General features: G+C 38.5%; 1 protein-coding gene across 7 annotated transcripts in view; it reads left to right on the top strand.

Annotated features, from left to right (window-relative positions):
- Positions 1–20,862, top strand: part of DDAH1 (dimethylarginine dimethylaminohydrolase 1) — a 371,445-nt gene that overhangs the window by 158,559 nt on the left and 192,024 nt on the right. The window contains exon 1 of one of the 7 annotated variants that reach the window (XM_053693884.1): positions 13,519–13,915. The exons of the other annotated variants lie outside the window; for them this stretch is intronic. Within the exon in view, the coding sequence (XP_053549859.1) occupies positions 13,616–13,915 (300 nt within the window). The 5' untranslated portion in view covers positions 13,519–13,615. Of the gene's footprint in view, positions 1–13,518; positions 13,916–20,862 lie in introns of those variants that run through there. 7 annotated transcript variants of the gene reach the window in all.

Genomic DNA, 20,862 nt, shown 5'->3' with positions numbered 1-20,862 from the left:
CCCGTCGCAAAGCATCTTCCTGGGTCTAAAATGAGGAATCCGGCTTCCTCCAATCACAGCATTGAATCAGACACTGATTCCCCCGGGGGGGGGGGGGGGAAGCCGTGATTGAAGGATGGATATGGGTTTAGACAAGAGCGCCAGTAAAGTCAAGGTCTGGTGTGTGTGTGAAGAATGTGTTCACACTGATATAGATAGAACCCTTAAATGAGGGCTAAATTCCTATGATTAACTGCAGAGACTATAATACTTATAAAATGTGGGGATAAAAGTTATAATCACAATTTTAATACAGACATAAAATTAAATAGCTAAACACGGATCCAAGGTATATAAGCTTAAAAACAATATAAAATAATGATAGGGGAAATTTGTCCATACAGGGGCAAAATGTCCCAGATCTAATAGTAGCAGTACCGTTATATTATTATGGGTATGAGAGTGGTGTACAGAGAGTGGTAGATGTTTGTTAGACTTAACTACCCTCTACTCCATAGGGATTGAGTCTATCCAAATGGATGATACAAAAATTGGTAGATTAGTGTCTACCAGTATAGTAGATACAGTATTAACAAATAGAAAAGCAACAAAACATATAATTCACATGTGAAAAAAAACAAAAAATGAGAGAGGGTGATCAAAAAATGAACTAGTGTGTACACAAGCTAGTGTTGATCAGAAAATATATAAAAAAGTTGACACAAAAGAACTGGTTAACAAATCACACAGTGATTGGTGTGTGAAAATGGTATGTGACAAAAAAGTGTAAGAACAAAAAGAATTAAAAAATGTGTCAAGTGTAGAACGTTACAGATGGGTAAACATATGTATATACATAACAGTGTCCTAATCAAAAATAAAATAACACAAACTATTGTCCATAAACATCAGATGGTGGTGACATTATGGTGATCCTGATGGAAAAAAGTGTGTCCAAAGCATATAGTGAAAGTTAATAGTTCCAATGAACAGTTCAAATCCTCCAATTAGTCCAATAAGTAAAAAACAGTTCCAAACCTTGAGGACAAGGGAAAGAAAAAATTAAAATACCAATGTGAAAAAATAAAATAAAAATAAAAATAGAAGCTGGGAAATCCTCAAAACCTAAGGACAGAAAAAAATGACATAGTATAATATTGTTTAAGTATAAATGAATCAAGAAATATAGCTCACCATATAGTTGCCAACGCGTTTCGGCCCTCAGTTAGGGCCTTTCTCAAGAGTCTTGAGAAAGGCCCTAACTGAGGGCTGAAACGCGTTGTCACAATTATATGTTTTGTTGCTTTTCTATTTGTTAATACTGTATCTACTATACTGGTAGACACTAATCTACCAATTTTTGTATCATCCATTTGGATAGACTCAATCCCTATGGAGTAGAGGGTAGTTAAGTCTAACAAACATCTACCACTCTCTGTACACCACTCTCATACCCATAATAATATAACGGTACTGCTACTATTAGATCTGGGACATTTTGCCCCTGTAGGGACAAATTTCCCCTATCATTATTTTATATTGTTTTTAAGCTTATATGTTTTTATATACCTTGGATCCGTGTTTAGCTATTTAATTTTATGTCTGTATTAAAATTGTGATTATAACTTTTATCCCCACATTTTATAAGTATTATAGTCTCTGCAGTTAATCATAGGAATTTAGCCCTCATTTAAGGGTTCTATCTATATCAGTGTGAACACATTCTTCACACACACACCAGACCTTGACTTTACTGGCGCTCTTGTCTAAACCCATATCCAACAGTATTTATTCTTGTGGGCAGTGGGGGCCCACCCTAGACAGGAGCTATTGGTCCTTTAAGCGCTGTGAGTGCAATACTTCTCCGTGATTGAAGGATGACCAAGCCGTCATTTCTGACGTAGGAAGAAACTTGCGATGACCGGGGGAAGCTGGAGCGGCTGTCAAGATTAAAAGGTAAGTATTTTCACAACACGAGTGAAATGTAAATTTTGTTGAATTAAAGTGCCCCTGTTTTTAATCAAATTTTAAAAAAACGGGTACTTTATCATCAAAATTTACATTCACTTTAATAAGACAGAGTATGCGACTCCTGACTTAGGGTAATGCAATGATTCCACTTCGGCCGCTGACAGCACGTCACTATAATCTAATTAGCTAGGGAAATTAGAACAGGTGTTAAATGAGGCACAAACAGGCTATGACTCAAGAGTTAGTTTTGATCCACTTCACATCTTAACTTATCTGACAGCTCTTCTATAAGGACAGCTAAATAGAAAACGAGACTATACTAACTGAATATTTAAATCATATTTTTTATTATTTACATTGTAAATAATTATTATTTATTGGTAAAGTGGTACCAAATTCCATAGTGCCATCCTACAGATCAGGCCGCCCAACAGATCATGCCATTCTACAGATCATGCCATCCTACAGAACACGCTACCCAACAGATCGCGTCATCCTACAGATCATGCCATCCAAGAGATCACACCTTCCTAAAGATCATGTCATCCTACAGATCATGCTACCCAACAGATCACACCTTCCTTAAGATCATGCCATCCTACAGATCATGCTACCCAACAGATCATACAACCCAACAGATAAGGTCATCCTACAAATCGTGCCACCCAACAGATCACGCCATCCTACAGATTATGCCATCATACAGATCACACCATTCTATAGATCATGCCATCCTACAGATTATCATTCGAACCTTTCCTCTTAGTGCCTTCCTCTGTCCACTCTATGATAAATATCCTCTCTCCTTTTTGTACCTCTGTCCCCTGTGACATCTTTTGCCCTTATTGCCTTTGTGCTATCCTCCAGACCACCGTGTGCCCTCTATTTACCATTTTTTACATTCTGCCTCCCATTTGTGCAATTCTATCTTCTTCTTACAATGTCTGTCATTTTCTGTTCTGTTATGGTGTGCCATTCTTTCATTTTATGCCATCATCTGTCTCTCTCATGCCATCTGTTATCCATTGTACCATTTTATTCCTTTTGTACCATCTATCCACCTTTTGGAATCCTTCATTCCACTTTGTGACATCTTTTTCAGTTCATGCTGTTTACGATAAAAGGGAAAGAGCGCAGACTCAAGTGCAGTATTTAAAGTTTTTATTCAAGCAACAGACGAATAACAAATTGAACACTCACAAGATGGTGCATAAGTCTATGCATATAATAGCCGATTGCTAAGTCCCAAAAGCCGATCCCTTATGGCAGTACTTCCAGGGATGTATGACAGGTCAGTTCACTTTGCCGGCTTTACAAACGAACACACCCGCTGTGCAGTCGCGGGGTTGATGACGTTTCCTGTAGCCGTCTGAAGGAGTGCTGGATCACTGACAACTCCTGGACTACGGATCCCGCCGGGGTACCCCATCTTCTGCTCCCCTTGTTTTATCTTCTATACCCTTGTACTAATCTTCTCAGGTTTTTGTGCTATTTTATGTCCCTTTTGTGCCATGCTTTTCTCTGTATGCCATTCTCTTTCCCTTTTTGTGCCATGCTTTGCTCTGTATGCCATTCTCTGTCCATTTTGTGCCATGCTTTTCTCTGTATGCCATTATCTGTCCCTTTTGTGCCCTGCTTAGCTCTGCATACCATTCTCTGTCCATTTTGTGCAATGCTTTGCTCTTTATGCCATTTTCTGACCCTTTTGTGCCATGCTTAGCTCTGTATGCCATTCTATGTCCCTTTTGTGCCATGCTTTGCTCTGTATGCCATTATCTGTCCATTTTGTGGCATGCTTTTCTCTGTATGCCATTATCTGTCCCTTTTGTGCCCTGCTTAACTCTGTATGCTATTCTCTGTCCATTTTGTGCCATGCTTTGCTCTTTATGCCATTTTCTGTCCCTTTTGTGCCATGATTTTCTCTGTATGCCATTCTCTGTCCCTTTTGTGACATGCTTAGCTCTGTATGCCATTATCTGTCCCTTTTGTGCCATGCTTAGCTCTGTATGCTATTCTCTGTCTCTTTTGTGCCATGATTTGTTCTGTATGCTATTCCCTGTCCCTTTTGTGCCATGCTTAGCTCTGTATGCCATTCTGTCCCTTTTGTGCCATGCTTAGCTCTGTATGCTATTCTCTGTCCCTTTTGGGCCATACTTAGCTCTGTATGCAATTCTCTGTCCCTTCTGTGCCATGCTTTGCTCTGGATGCCATTCTCTTCCCCTTTTGTGCCATGCTTTGCTCTGGATGCCATTCTCTGTTCCTTTTGTGCCATGCTTTGCTCTGTATGCCATTCTCTGTCCCTTTTGTGCCATGCTTATCTCTGTATGCCATTCTCTGTCCCTTTTGTGCCATGCTTAGCTCTGTATGCCATTCTCTGTCCCTTTTGTGCCATGCTTTGCTCTGGATGCCATTCTCTGTCCCTTTTGTGCCATGCTTAGCTCTGTATGCTATTCTCTGTCCCTTTTGTGCCATGCTTTGCTCTGTATGCTATTCTCTGTCCCTTTTGTGCCATGCTTTGCTCTGTATGCCATTCTCTGTCCCTTTTGTGCCATGCTTTGCTCTGTATGCCATTCTCTGTCCCTTTTTGTGCCATGCTTAGCTCTGTATGCCATTCTCTGTCCCTTTTGTGCCATGCTTAGCTCTGTATGCCATTCTCTGTCCCTTTTTGTGCCATGCTTTGCTCTGGATGCCATTCTCTGTCCATTTTGTGCCATGCTTTTCTCTGGATGCCATTATCTGTCCCTTTTGTGCCCTGCCTAGCACTGTATACCATTCTCTGTCCATTTTGTGCCATACTTTGCTCTTTATGCCATTTTCTGTCCCTTTTGTGCCATGCTTAGCTCTGTATGCCATTCTCTGTCCCTTTTGTGCCATGCTTAGCTCTGTATGCTATTCTCTGTCCCTTTTGTGCCATGCTTTGCTCTGTATGCCATTCTCTGTCCCTTTTGTGCCATGCTTAGCTCTGTATGCCATTCTCTGTCCCTTTTGTGCCATGCTTTGCTCTGTATGCCATTCTCTGTCCATTTTGTGCCATGCTTTGCTCTGTATGCCATTATCTGTCCCTTTTGTGCCATGCTTAGCTCTGTATACCATTCTCTGTCCATTTTGTGCCATGCTTTGCTCTTTATGCAATTTTCTGTCCCTTTTGTGCCATGCTTTTCTCTATATGCCATTCTCTGTCCCTTTTGTGCCATGCTTAGCTCTGTATGCCATTATCTGTCCCTTTTGTGCCATGCTTAGCTCTGTATGCTATTCTCTGTCCCTTTTGTGCCATTCTTTGCTCTGTATGCCATTCTCTGTCCAATTTGTGCCATGCTTAGCTCTGTATGCTATTCTCTGTCCCTTTTGTGCCATGCTTAGCTCTGTATGCCATTCTCTGTCCCTTTTGTGTCATGCTTTGCTCTGTATGCCATTAGCTGTCCCCCTTGTGCCCTGTTTAGCTCTGTATGCAATTAGCTGTCCCTTTTGTGCCATGCTTAGCTCTGTATGCCATTCTCTGTCCATTTTGTGCCATGCTTTGCTCTTTATGCCATTTTCTGTCCCTTTTGTGCCATGCTTAGCTCTGTATGCCATTCTATGCACATTTTGTGCTGCTTTTCTCTGTATGCCATTAGCTGTCCCCCTTGTGCCCTGCTTAGCTCTGTATGCTATTCTCTGTCCCTTTTGTGCCATGCTTAGCTCTGTATGCCATTCTCTGTCCATTTTGTGCCCTGCTTAGCTCTGTGTGCCATTATCTGTCCCTTTTGTGCCATGCTTAGCTCTGTATGCCATTCTCTATCCCTTTTGTGCCATGCTTTGCTCTGGATGCCATTCTCTATCCCTTTTGTGCCATGCTTAGCTCTGTATGCCATTCTCTGTCCCTTTTGTGCCATGCTTAGCTCTGTATGCCATTCTCTGTCCCTTTTGTGCCATGCTTTGCTCTGTATGCCATTCTCTGTCCAATTTGTGCCATGCTTAGCTCTGTATGCCATTCTCTGTCCCTTTTGTGCCATGCTTAGCTCTGTATGCCAATCTCTGTCCCTTTTGTGCCATGCTTAGCTCTGTATGCCATTCTCTATCCCTTTTGTGCCATGCTTATCTCTGTATGCCATTCTCTGTCCCTTTTGTGCCATGCTTAGCTCTGTATGCCATTATCTGTCCCTTTTGTGCCATGCTTTGCTCTGTATGCCATTCTCTGTCCCTTCTGTGCCATGCTTTGCTCTGGATGCCATTCTCTGTCCCTTCTGTGCCATGCTTTGCTCTTGATGCCATTCTCTGTCCCTTTTGTGCCATGCTTAGCTCTGTATGCTATTCTCTGTCCCTTTTGTGCCATGCTTTGCTCTGTATGCTATTCTCTGTCCCTTTTGTGCCATGCTTAGCTCTGTATGCCATTCTCTGTCCCTTTTGTGCCATGCTTTGCTCTGGATGCCATTCTCTGTCCCTTTTGTGCCATGCTTTGCTCTGGATGCAATTCTCTGTCCCTTTTGTGCCATGCTTTGCTCTGTATGCTATTCTCTGTCCCTTTTGTGCCATGCTTTGCTCTGGATGCCATTCTTTGTCCCTTTTGTGCCATACTTTGCTCTGTATACCATCCTTTGTCCCTTTGTGCCATTCACTCCCTTTTTTGTGCCATATTTTCTGCGTTGTGCCATCCTATGATCCATTGGGCATTCTGTACACCTAGTGCCACCACAAAACCCTGATGTTATGCGCCTACCCTGATTACCTGAAAATAATGTATCTGTGATAGAAAGCGTAGGTTTTAATGCACAATACAAAATAAAATGCATCATTTCTGTAATCAGACAGTGCAATCACAGAATCTATACTGATTATTTGTGGGTCAGTGGCTTCATCGCTTCAAGCTTACAGTTTTCTAGAATATCTTTGTGCTGTAGCACATCTGCCCTAGACCTGTATTATATAACATCACACGCAGCCTTTTATTTAATAAGAGATGCAGTCTGCTGGGAAATACCTAATCTAATCGCTCTTTATGGGAGTTTAACAGCCAAAGTTCAGATCAATATTATCCAAAGTCAAATTTCTCTGATGTTAAAAGTGAAAATGAAAGTGTCAGTGTTTTTCTTAAGGGGAATTCTAAAGAGACAATTGATTTTTCTTTGTATTCTTTTCAATTTACTTGTGTCTTTCTGATTCAGATCACTTGCAGCACATCAGGTAGCAGAGGTTTTAGTGTAATGTGCCTGTTTTACACGTGTGCCCCATATTATTTTTTTTGTATAAGTGATTTTTATTGAAAATTATAACATGTTTAAACAAAACCTGTAAAAGAATACAGAGTACAATGTAAAGAGTGTGGTACAATTAGCCACAGAGCAAAGTTGAGAGAAGATTAATAGGTTAATAGGTTTATTTAGTTTTGGCAATGTGGGGGGACGGTGGTTTAGAGGTTAATAGGTTTATTTAGTTTTGGCAATGTGGGTGGACGGTGGTTTAGAGGTTAATAGGTTTATTTAGTGTTGGCAATGTGGGGGGACGGTGGTTTAGAGGTTAATAGGTTTATTTAGTTTTGGCAATGTGGGGGGACGGTGGTTTAGAGGTTAATAGGTTTATTTAGTGTTGGCAATGTGGGGGGACGGTGGTTTAGAGGTTAATAGGTTTATTTAGTTTTGGCAATGTGGGGGGACGGTGGTTTAGAGGTTAATAGGTTTATTTAGTGTTGGCGATGTGGGGGGACGGTGGTTTAGAGGTTAATAGGTTTATTTAGTTTTGGCAATGTGGGTGGACGGTGGTTTAGAGGTTAATAGGTTTATTTAGTGTTGGCGATGTGGGGGGACGGTGGTTTAGAGGTTAATAGGTTTATTTAGTTTTGGCAATGTGGGGGGACGGTGGTTTAGAGGTTAATAGGTTTATTTAGTGTTGGCGATGTGGGGGGACGGTGGTTTAGAGGTTAATAGGTTTATTTCGTTTTGGCAATGTGGGGGGACGGTGGTTTAGAGGTTAATAGGTTTATTTAGTTTTGGCAATGTGGGGGGACGGTGGTTTAGAGGTTAAAAGGTTTATTTAGTGTTGGCAATGTGGGGGGACGGTGGTTTAGAGGTTAATAGGTTTATTTAGTTTTGGCAATGTGGGGGGACGGTGGTTTAGAGGTTAATAGGTTTATTTAGTGTTGGTGATGTGGGGGGACGGTGGTTTAGAGGTTAATAGGTTTATTTAGTGTTGGTGATGTGGGGGGACGGTGGTTTAGAGGTTAATAGGTTTATTTAGTGTTGGCAATGTGGTCGGATGGCGGTTTAAAGGTAAATAGGTTTATTTAGTGTTGGCGATGTGGAGGGATGGCGGCATAAATGTTGATATGTTTATTGTTGGCAATGTGGGGGGCGGTTTAGAGGTTAATAGGTTTATTTAGTGTTGGTATCCCTTTAAGGGATGAAGAATGTTTATCCCACAATAGTACTTTTTCATAGGTGAAGAAACTTCTTCCTGTCCAATTTTGCTGTGGGAGTTGTTATCTATCAACTGCTAAGTGAATAAATTAAAAGCATAACTTGTGCACAAACGTGCAGTTCCTATTACTTCTAGTGTAATTTAGAACAGTTCTATCTGCCCTTTTATGTACATAATGTATATTTGAGTTTAGAACAATAAGTTTGACTAATATCTAATATAAAGATTAGTATTTTTTACTGAATTTTTTTTTTTTTTTTAATGTAAATTATTTTGGGCTTTGATTGGCATATTTTAAGATGGTGGCTTTTCATACCCCCTTAATTTCAGATTGCTGTTTTGTTCAATTACTGCAGCAGAGCAGGATACAAGACATAAAATGCTATTTGGTTCCTTGATCTTCAGTATAAAAACAGGACAAAATGACACTAAGTGGTCAGAGTAGAAAATGCAATTGAGGTTAATGTCACGGGTCACATCAGAGAGAGCACTTGGGCAATTGCAAATGTGAATTCCAGGCAAATAAACCTGTCATTACTGTCAAATAGCACCTCTCTGCCGAGTCAGTAACAGAACGCTGCGCAGAACTGTATCTCTGATATAATGTGGCCAGTAAGGTTTTTGCAGTGTCAGAGAAGTTAATATCATAAGGAAAATATGTCTTGTAATTAATGTTGTATAGGTGATATAAAACTGACTATTTGGCACAGCTGAGTGGTATCTAGATGCTTTTTCACAGGCACAAGATCTGGGCATTATGACGTTGTGGCTATTGATTTTGACTATATAAAGACATTGGCGGAGATTCATGAAAACTTTCTAGTGAAACTAAAATCTGGTTGAAAAAGATCTCACCGCAATATCACAACTCGTAAATTGCATAATTCTTAAAGATTTGTACCTGACTCTCCTCACGGCAGCAAGTTGTGAGTCCAGCTCTATTGCTATTGATAGCGGAGCATCTATCTCGTAACTGCTCACTTCTAACATCATACAATTAGTTCCCCAGTGAACAATACATCACAAAAACGCATGTGGCGCTCTCATTGCTTTACACTACTGCTTGGTGCACTACAACAGTGTTTCTCAACCACGGTCCTCAAGTACCCCCAACAGTCCAGGTTTTCATTATAGCTGAACTAGTTCCCAGGTGAAATAATCAGCTGATCAGTAACTATGGTTACTAACCTACTCTCATCCATCAGCTGATTATTTCACCTGTGAACTAGTTCAGCTATAATGAAAACCAGGACTGTTGGGGGTACATGCGGTTGAGAAACACTGCACTATGATATACGTTAAATAAACATTTGCGGAAGTTTATTTTCTCTCTTGTTATTGAATATGCACATAATATCCTCTATTTCACCTATTGGTCCTTTACATAGATTGCCTGCCAAGGTTAGATTTACAGTTAGGGCTAGGGTTTATCTCTAGAGTTAACCCTTATATGCCAGATAAGGCTACAGCACATTCCTTTTAAAAAAAAAATAGAATTGGGTTCTCCGAATACTACAAGCGACCTGCTCTTTTGTACTCTCTGGGGCATATTTATCAAGCTCCGAATGGAGCTTGATGCCCCGTGTTTCTTGCGAGCCTACAGGCTTGCCCGAAACAGCAGTTATGAAGCAGTGGTCACAAAGACCGCTGCTCCATAACCTGTCCGCCTGCTCTGAGCAGGCGTATAGACATCGCTGGAAATCAACCCGATCGAGTACGATCGGGTTGATTGACACCCCCCTGCTGGCGGCCCATTGGCCGCGAGTCTGCAGGGTGCGGCGTTGCACCAGCAGCTCTTGTGAGCTGCTGGTGCAGTGCTGAGTATGCCGAGCGTATTGCTCACCGTATTCAGCGAGGTCTGTCGGACCTGATCCGCACTGTTGGATCCGGTCCGACAGACCTTGATAAATATGGGCCATAGTCTCAAAGTGGAAAGATACTTTTTTTCTAATCTATCATTAGATATTTAGCAGTATATTAACATCCGCTGATGAGCCCCTTTCCAAGTTGATGCGGCCACAGTCAGCCATTTTCAATGTTTATCAGATTTTTACATTATAGGTTTGTTGAAAAAGTCCCTGTGCTTAAAGGACAATAATAGTTAAAACATGTCAGGCTCTCATTTGTTTAGAGTATGTAATATTAAGACTATTGATCCTGCTCTGCTGTTTGTTTAACCCCCACCAAAGGGTTAAACGCACAGTAGAAGTGCCACTCGGACTAACAGAGCACTGCTGGTTCAGAGGAGTAACTGATGCTGAGCCATTCAGCAGCGTAAGCTTTACAGTTGAGTCGTATAACTAACGCTGCTGATTGCATCAGTGGTGGTATCCACTCAGGACCCGCTTTGCTCTTCTAGTCTCGAGCAGCACTTCTACTGTGTGTTTAAGCCTTTTGTTGAGGTTAAATACGCAGTAGTGCAGATTCAGTAGTCTTAAAATTGCTATTATTGTTATTAAATATGCGCGAATCCTGTTTGGTGTGGTCACAATCCAAATTCTCTATCTGTGACAAAACATTTACAGGGCCATTTGTCGCTTATCGAGGTCCACGGCTGAAAGGACTTGATAAACCCACAGACAACACTTGTCAAATATTTTCTGGCTATACCAAAACTTTTCCAAATATGATACTGGTTTTGCACAATCTCAAAATACAGTGAAATAAGCCCATATTGGATTACAATGTCACCAGATACACATGCTACCTGCTCTATAAAATAAATAATGAGCACTTTTATACTAATACTAATTAGCAAAACAACCACACACGTCCACCAAACTGATAATGCCCCTGTTCCAATCCCTTAAAGAGATGTACACACACATTTCTATGGTTTTGGAACACAACAGGTTAATTGCACACGTCACCTATTAACCACCTCTACATAATATTGTGAGGGATTATTAAACAGACAGGACCTTCATCATGTGTTGCAATTGCTAAATCCCCCAAATTGCCACTTTGTTTGTTAGTAATCACGCATATTTGATTTTTGGATTACGAAATTGGAAGATTAAAAAAGCAGAAAATGATTTTGTTGTTGTTTTGGGGAGGTAACAATTCAGAGCTTCAGGGGTATTATCAGCAGAAGGATTTTAAGATTTTGATAACTAGAGAAACACACTGAGAATATCGACCTGAAGTTCAGAAATTGGTATCTACTGGAAACAAGCGCAGGCTTTTGATCTGCCCGGTCAGATTTGTGTCTCGGTGACAGGTTATTAAATAAGCAGATGACCGGTTACCTGATGACATAAATAAAAAATGCAAATAGTACTTATTAAGATCTTGGCTGTAGTCACTACAGGTGATTAACCCTAGACATGTGCATGGCGAAAAAATTCGGTTCGGATCGATTCGGAATTTTTCGAAGTTCGGTTCGGATCGATTAGAATATGGAAAATTTTGAATCGATTAATTTCGGATTCGTTTCGGATTCATTCGGATTCTAAGAAATTCGGCTGGATTCGGTTCAATTCGGCTCGGAAATTCAGCAATTCGGTAAGTGTTAGGTGGGATTAGACTAGTATTATACTGTATATTAGGTGTTAACCTAACATACTGTATAATACTAGTGTAATCCCAATGGCCATCCGAATTTACGAATCGATTCGATTCGGAAAATTCGGCAACATTTTAATTCGGAAATTCGGTTCGATCCGAATCGCGGAATTTGCCGAATTTCCGAACCAAACCGAATCGCACATGTCTTTTTAACCCATTGTCAGCATTAGTCTTGTGTCACAGCAATGTTAAAGGGATATGAAACCCAAACATTTTCTTTCACGATTCAGATAGGGCAGCAATTTTAAGCAAATTTCTAATTTACTTCAATTACAAATTTTCTTCATTCTCTTGCTATCTTTATTTGAAAAACAGGAATGTAAGCTTAGGAGACGGACCGATTTTGGCTCAGCACCTTGATAGCGCTACATTTAGCCACCAATTAGCAAGCACTACCCAGGTGCTGAACCTAAAGTGGACCAGCTCCTAAGCTTTCATTGCTGCTTTTCAAATAAAGATACCAAGCGAACAAATTAAAATTGATAATAGGAGTAAATTAGAAAGTTGCTTAAAATGTCATGCTCTATCTGAATCATGAAAGAAAAAGTGTCCCTTTAATGACATATGTTTATTTAAATATTATGTTTCATACTATTTATTTATGTGTAGTCAGTGCTTATTTGTGAATAATATATTATTTTTAGCTCAATAGCACTGCAATTTGTCCCTCTGAGTCAATGATGAAGTTGTGCACAAACATGCATTTCCTGGTAATTACAAGATCAAAATCAAAGGGACAGTCTAGTCCAAAATATTTTTTTTTCCAATTTACTTTTATCACCAATTTTGCGTTGTTCTCTTGTTATTCTTAGTTGAGAGCTAAACCTAGGAGGTTCATATGCTAATTTCTTAGACCTTGAAGGCCGCCTCTATTCTGAAAGCATTTGGACAGTTTTTCACCCTTAGAGGGTGTTAGTTCGTGTGTGTCATATAGATAACACTGTGCTCATGCACGTGGAGTTAACTAGGAGCCAGCACTGATTGGCTAAAATGCAAGTTTGTCAAATGAACTGAAAAAGGGGCAGTTTGCAGAGGCTTAGATACAAGGTAATCACAGAGGTAAAAAGTGTATTAATCTAACTGTGTTGGTTATGCAAAACTGGGGAATGGGTAATAAAGGGATTAGCTTGTAAAACAATACAAATTCTGGTGTAGACTGTCCCTTAAAAAAAAACTTAAACTCAATCTTTTTTATGTAAAGATATTTTAACTTTAGATAATACCTGATATGAATATTTTGAGTCCCTTTAAACATATCATAACAGTGTTTGTAGTTTAATTCTTTTGCTATATAATCTACAGTTTTAGTCTTGCCAGTAATATACCATCTGGGTGGTAACTATGTGAATATAGTTTCTCTATTGCGTACAGAAATTAAAGAGATATGTTACATAGAGCAGATTGCACCAGTGAAATGATACAAGTCTGTCTGAATGAAATTGTACTCTCACAGGGACAGCAGCTTAACAAAGAAAAAGCAGCAATACTGAGCTGTCAGAGAACATAATATAGTATCCAATCAGGTGCCAGCGGTAAGTGACCAATTGCAAACTGGATTACATCTTCATGCACAGAGGCATTTTACATTCTAGCTGAGAATGTGTACTTGGTGCCTAGCTGCTGCCTTTTACTGAGGTTTTTATACTCTTTTGGTTACTGATCTTGTCATAGCTGAGCTAACCTGTGCCCAGTTATCCCTAGTCTTGCCATGGCTGAGCACAAGGTGACAGGGTTAGGCAGATGCACCCATGCCATAGTACGTACCATCCCTGATTCTTTTAGCCAGCAGGCTCTCAAGATAAAAGAACAGGGAGAAGTGGATCTGGCCAAGGCTAGACGAGAGCATGAGCTCTATGTCAGAGTCTTAAAAGACAAGCTAGGACTGCAGGTGGTTGAGTTGCAAGCAGACAATAGCATCCCTGATGCTTCCTTTGTAGAAGATATTGCTGTTGTGCTTGAGGAAACTGCCCTGATCACCAGACCTGGTGCTACCACCAGAAGGAAAGAGGTAACTTCAATTTTACAACTTAAAGATGTAAAATGTGCATGCTTTTTAACCATGTCATTGTTCTGGGTCCCATTTGTATGTTACATACCTTGGCATATCCGAATGATACTTGTGTCTGTACTAAAGGCATTGAAATCTAGAAAATATCCTATTGATCAAACAAAAACTTTCATTTTAACCATGTTTATAGACAGACCATTAAAAAGTACTAATATTTGTGAAATAGATGTGTCTGGGCTCCTATGAATTGAAAGGACCAAATGTATTGTGTGAACAAGGTGTGGCATGGATGGTACAGCTAAGTGAGATGTCTCTGTTTTTTCACAATAGTAAAAGTGAAAATGGCTTAAAAAATTGATAGGCATCAAATGCATTTTTGTCCTTTTCTTATGTTTTGCCTACAATCTGCATGTGTTTGCAGTACCACAATTCAAAGCTAAATGACTGTGAACAAAAACTGTGTTAGCAGTTTTGAAAGTGAATTTTGCAAGTACTGAAAATGCTTTTGTAAGAGATGAGTTTGCTATAGAAGGACTTTTGGAGTATGAATAGTTGGGTTAGCAGGTGCAAAGTAGTAAAATAAAATGTATCCAGAATTCCCTACATGTCTGTTGTATAGTTACTGAGTGTGTATGAATTATGAAGGGCATATTTCTTGTATTCGACTGTAGCCTTTAAGTGTTTACTTATATAAAATAAAGCAGCAAAAGAACCTAGTTTATACTGTGTGTGTGTGTGTGTGTGTGTGTGTATATATATAATTTAGAAAAAAATATTATAAATTTAAAGTCTAATAAATGACACTGTCAATGTTTAAGAAAAATATAAATTAAATAAAAAAAACGGAAATGGAAACACTACAAAAATGTAATGAGTAAGATTTGATTCTTTTTAAATTTGGATACTTTTTCATAGTAAATTTACCCACTATTGTAACCAAATCTTCCCTCCCTGTGTGCTGATGTGACTGATGTGTGTGTATAAGACAGTGGGGCCGACTTATTAAAGTGCGAGCGGACATGATACAATGTAGCGTATCATGTCCGCCGCACATCAATAAATGCCGAAAGCATACCCTGTAGGCATTTATCATTGCACAAGCAGTTCTTGTGAACTGCTTGTGCAATGCTGCCCCCTACAGATACGCGGCCAATCAGCCGCTAGAAGGGGGTGTCAATCAGCCGATCGTATAGGATCCAGCAGATTGAAGACCGCAGCCTCGGAGGCAGCGGACAAGTAATGGAGCAACGGTCTTTAGACAGCTGCTTCATAACTGCTGTTTCCGACGAGCCTGAAGGCTTGCACGGAAACAAGGGCCATTTGGCCCTTGTTAAATCTACCCCAGTGTGTGTATATGTAAGTTTGTGTGTGTATATAAGACCATGTGTGTATATGTAAGTTTGTGTGTGTATATAAGACCGTGTGTGTATATGTAAGTTTGTGTGTGTATATAAGACCGTGTGTGTGTATATGTAAGTTTGTGTGTGTATATGTAAGTTTGTGTGTGTATATAAGACTGTGTGTGTATATGTAAGTTTGTGTGTGTATATAAGACCATGTGTGTATATGAAAGTTTGTGTGTGTGTGTAAGACAGTGTGTGTATGACTGCATGTATATGTTACTTTGTGTGTGTATTAATCAGTGTGCGTGTGTGTATAGGGCAGTGTTGTGTATGTGTGTGTGTGTGAGAGAGAGAAGCAGTGTCTGTGTGTTTATGTAACACACTGTTTCTTGTGTTTATGTGTGTGTGTGTGTGTGTGGCTGTGTTAGTGTGTGCATGAAAGACAGTGTGTTTGTATGTGTGTGTGTGCATGAGTGCCAATGTTTGTGTATGTGTGCTTGTGTGAAATAAGCAGTTTATATGTGTGTGTGTGTGTGAGAGAGAGAGAGAGAGAGACAGTGTGTGTGTGAGATATGCAGTATGTGTGTGTGTGTGTGAGATATGCAGTATGTGTGTGTGTGTGTGAGATATGCAGTGTGTGTGTGTGTGTGTGTGTGAGATATGCAGTATGTGTGTGTGTGAGATATGCAGTGTGTGTGTGTGTGTGTGAGATATGCAGTGTGTGTGTGAGATAAGCAGTGTGTACTGTAATTGTGTGTGTGTTAGATAAGCAGTGTGTGTGTGTGTGTGTGACAGTGTGTATTTATGTGTTAGACAAACTGTGGGTTCACATGTATGTATATGTGTAAGTGTGTGTAATATATATATATATATATATATATATATATATATATATTTGTACATATATGTGTTTTATATAAAACCATTATACAGTATGTATAAAATATTTATTACAAGACCAGGGTAGGCTATAGGCAAAAGTTTCCTATCTAGGATTCAGCAAATCTGTCTGTACATCTTGATATACAGTAGGTACGGTTATCAATTCATATTTTCCATTTTGCAAAGAATGAAATAATTATTTTGTTGGCTCTTCTTTCTGGAGCACAAAATGTACCATCCTGATTAACAAGAAAATTAGATTACAGAACATCTGCTGGTTCCGTTGCTCTGAGCTGTCTGCTCACACCACACCCCTGGTCCTTTATAGATGCGATGCTCACAAGTGGCTGTGTGTTTCTCGCATCTCTCTCTGCTGCTCCTAATGACAGGGCAGGGGGCAGTCAGCCAGAAAACAGAATAAAATCAGCAGTGTGGAATCTGAATTTGGAAGCAGTTGGCGGAATTAAGATAGGGAAAGTAATGCACAGAACAGAATCGGAGACCTCAAGATCAGAAATATTATTTTATTAAACAGATTTATCATCATTCTGTAATATTTACATTTATTCTGGAATCTAGACTTTTTAATCAATTTAATCACTCTACCTGTGTCTGGTTTGTTTTTGTTTTTCTGTGTTCTAAAATGCAAATAATAGTCTATATTTATTTAAAATAACAAATATTACTTTTCTGATTACAGTACTGTACTATTTTTCTGATGGTACTATGTATACAAAAGCATTAAGTATTGATATAAAACTACCTTTAGGTTACATGTATAAGCTGTATTATGACATATAAATATTGTCTAATGTTGTTTACACTTGGTCCCATCCCGTCTCCAAACTGTCCCATTTTACAGATGCAAATATTCCAAAATCCAAACAATTCCAAAATGCACCCTTTTCCGGTCCCAAGCAGTTTGGATAAAGGGTTTTCTACCTATATATCTATATCTATCTATCTATCTATGGGCCAGATTACAAGTGGAGCGATAATTAATGCTCCTGCTTGAGCGTTAACTGCGCTAGAAGTAAGCTTTTTGCGCTAGTTGGGTTGCACTTGTATTATGAGTTGATGCACTAACCAGGTTCGGATTGGGAATATAAAGCAGCCCTGGAAAATTTGGAGACCAGCCATATTTTCCATTGAGTCAGTAGAATGCGCACGCCTCATTTTTCTCAAAGGGGACACTCTTTCCACCAATATTTTTTTTCAGAATTATATTATATTAGTTTGTATTTAAAAAAAAACCAAAAAACGTGCCAGATTGATAGTTTCGCGATACAGTTAACCAAAGCTCTGAAGTCACGGTAATCATTCTTGTGATTCTGCTCAAGCGATCGCGTTTATTTTCTGCTCATTATACCAGCGGTAAGCCCAACAAGCACAAACACCCGTGATAAACCCCTTATCGCTTGCGTGCAAATGTTTGTGCTCCACTTGTAATCTGGCCCATTATGTTTTAAGGACTGTACCAGATATTGCTAGATAAAACAAAGTATTGGCAATAATTTGAGGAGAGCAGAATAGGGATAATTGCCCAGTTTAATATTAGGAGAGTGAAAGTGAATTGTTTCCTTGTCACATCATTATGGGGGCAGTTTAATATGTATTACATTTTTTATTTGTTTTTATACCTGTGGGGAAGTGTCAGAGTTAACCAGTAGAGATGGAGGAGTTATTTTTTATAAGTCAGAGAGCTTCTATCCCATGGACTGTTGTACAATTCCTGTTTAGTTTCAGAATCAAAATAAACAATCTTACATAATCTTTGTTATCTTAGTTAACATAAATAAAAATAATTTCAGAGTTAAACTAGTTTTGTTTTATTTCATATAAATGAGAGGGATTTTTTGAGGCTTATGTCCCTTTAAAAATAGTAACCACCTAATGTTTTGGCTACATGCGAGTTCAAAGCCACAGCTTTATTTGTGGAAATTGACACTCCCACTCGTGTAAAACACAACTTTGTTTTTTTTAAGCAAAGCAACTAATATTTTTTTACTTTTTTTTAACAAGGCAAGAATTATTTTTTTTTTTTAAATGTTATGCATTTTAAATTTCCCTTTTTAGATGAAGCAGAAATAATGACTTCAGTGCTCATTTTACAAAAAAGCTTTTTGTAAAAGCAGTCGCCTTTTTATCGATAGCTTTTACTGTGCACGCAGAAAATTCAGCTGTAGGTCACCTATATCTGCAGACGCTGCTTCTTATTGAAAACTGAAATGCAACGTTTCCATTTTGATTAGAGCATTTTTTTTTATGTTACTAAGGTTTAAATTACATTTTTATTCGTTTTGGTTTCAATCTTAAACATAAATCTTCTGTCGAACTGTAAAATTCAAATACGCTGACGGAAAATTAAAAAAAAAATTCTACGTATTGTGCACTTTTAGAAACAGTTGGCAGATTTTCTTACCTCACAACAAACATCATTTTCTAAGTTGCACAAATGTAGGTCACTGAACATTCTACATTCATTGAATTGTTAAAGGGATATTAAACTCAAAGTTGTTTTACCGTGTGTAATGAAAAGCGGCAGTTAAACATTTTAAATAATTTTTAACAGGAAATGCATGTTTGTTCACAAATCATCTCGATGCATTAAACCTAGCCCTTTTCTAACACACACCATTTCAAATATCAACAACTTCACTGTAATATTTTAAATTTGACAGCATTTTGACTATTATATTGCACTGTGTTACAAGTGATTTGTAAAAAAGCTAAAATCACTCATACTAAGCACACACACGTCATTCAAATGGGGACATTTTCTCTTTAAATAAGGAAACTTAATGCCCTTAAAAACTTTAATTAAAATAATTAATTTTTGCAAAACATTCAACATTCAGTTTTGCAAAATAAAGTTTTTCTCTTTATTGGAAGTAACATTTATTTATTGAATTAACATTTTAATATTTATATATATCAATGTTCAAATGTTGTTTTTCATAGAATTCAGTGTAGGTCTTGTGACTCAATATTCAAATGAATAAATAAGATTTCAACTTTTAACCCCTTAATGACCACAATGTACCCTGTATGTCACTGGTCGTTAAGGGTTTTTTCAAGACATAATAGCACAAGTCTAGCAAGAACACACTATTAATTCCCTTCCTCCAGCAGGCTTTGTGGAATAGAGCAGTCTCAACGCTGGTGGGAAGACCACGCTATAAAACAATCAAGTCCCAAAAAAAGGCCAGCGACATACAGGGTACGTCGCTGGTCCTTAAGGGGTTAAACTTCTTATATTTGACAGCAGCATTTGATAGATTGTTACATTTATTATTTGTTAATATTTTTTTTTTTTTACAAATATTCAAATAACAGACAAAATATCAAAGGGAAGATTTCTTCTATAATTTGAATTTTGACTTTTTTCACATTTCTAGTGTTTATCCTTGAGGGATGAGACCAAATTAAAGGAACAGTTTATCCCAAAATGTTATCCCCTTTAATTTGTTCCCAATTATCCATTTTATCTGCTGGAGTGTATAAAATTCTTTACAAGTCACTCCTTTATCCTTATATTGGCATTTGAAATAGCTGATTTAGCCTGTAGTATCGCCACCTATACTGAAATTTCTATACTTAAAGGGACAGTCTAGTCAAAATTAAACTTTCATTATTCAGATGGGGCATGTAATTTTAAACAACATTCCATTTTAATTTTATCATCAAATTTTCTTTATTCTCTTGGTATTCTTATGTGAGAGCTAAACCTAGGTAGGCTCATATGCTAATTTCTAAGCCTTTGAAGGCCGCCTCTTATCTGAATGCATTTGACAGTTTTTCACAGCTAGACGGCGCTAGTTCATGTGTGTCATATAGATAACATTCTGCTAACGCCCGTGGAGTTACCTAGGAGTCAGCACTAATTGGCTAAAATGCAAGTTTGTCAAAAGAACTGAGATAAGAAAGCAGTCTGCAGAGGGTTAGATACAAGGTAATTACAGAGGTAAAAAGTATATTAATATAATTGTGTTGGTTATGCAAAACTGGGGAATGGGTAATGGATTATCTATCATTTTAAACAATACAAATTCTGGAGTAGACTGTCCCTTTAAGTCCAGGCTATTAACTAGCTATGTAAACACAGCCAGGAGAATAAATTACACTCCTGGTGGGTGTTGAAAAGATAACTAATAAAATGTTAATTTTCCATTGTTCTCTCTATGTATTGGGTTTTGGTTTACAGACAGATATTAGATAAGGAAGCAAGTGTGTGTATACAAAGTGATAATACAATGATTTTTACCTGTAAGTTAAACCCATGCTCAACCCATTGTAATAGGCTGGGGTTTCAAAGCACAAAAACAGCTATTTCATATACACAAATAAACCTGAAAATGTCATTTCTCATACATTTTTAAACTCTGCAGCTGGTGTAAAAAGTCATTAGAAGTATATTAAGGGAAAAACTATTGTACAGTATTACTGTCCCTTTAAGGATATCTCTCTGCAAGCACAGGTGAGTCAGTAAGTGACTCAGGGCTTAGAATGTCTCAAGCAGGGATGTCCTTAAAATCTGCTCTGTCTCGACCCTCGGGGATAAATACTGGACAAGCCTGTTATACAGGGAGAAGAAAGCAGGTTACGGCTTAACACTGACAGATACACAGAGGTTGCAGAAACACACAAGAGTCTGATGGTTGACAGATAGTGGATGAGAGAAACTGGCATTGTGGTCCAGTTCCCATTGTTGTTGGTCACATG

Source organism: Bombina bombina, chromosome 10 (assembly GCF_027579735.1).
Source record: "Bombina bombina isolate aBomBom1 chromosome 10, aBomBom1.pri, whole genome shotgun sequence".
Taxonomy (NCBI): domain Eukaryota; kingdom Metazoa; phylum Chordata; class Amphibia; order Anura; family Bombinatoridae; genus Bombina; species Bombina bombina.
Note: the sequence above shows the minus strand (reverse complement) of the source record. Positions and strands in the feature narration are given on the sequence as shown.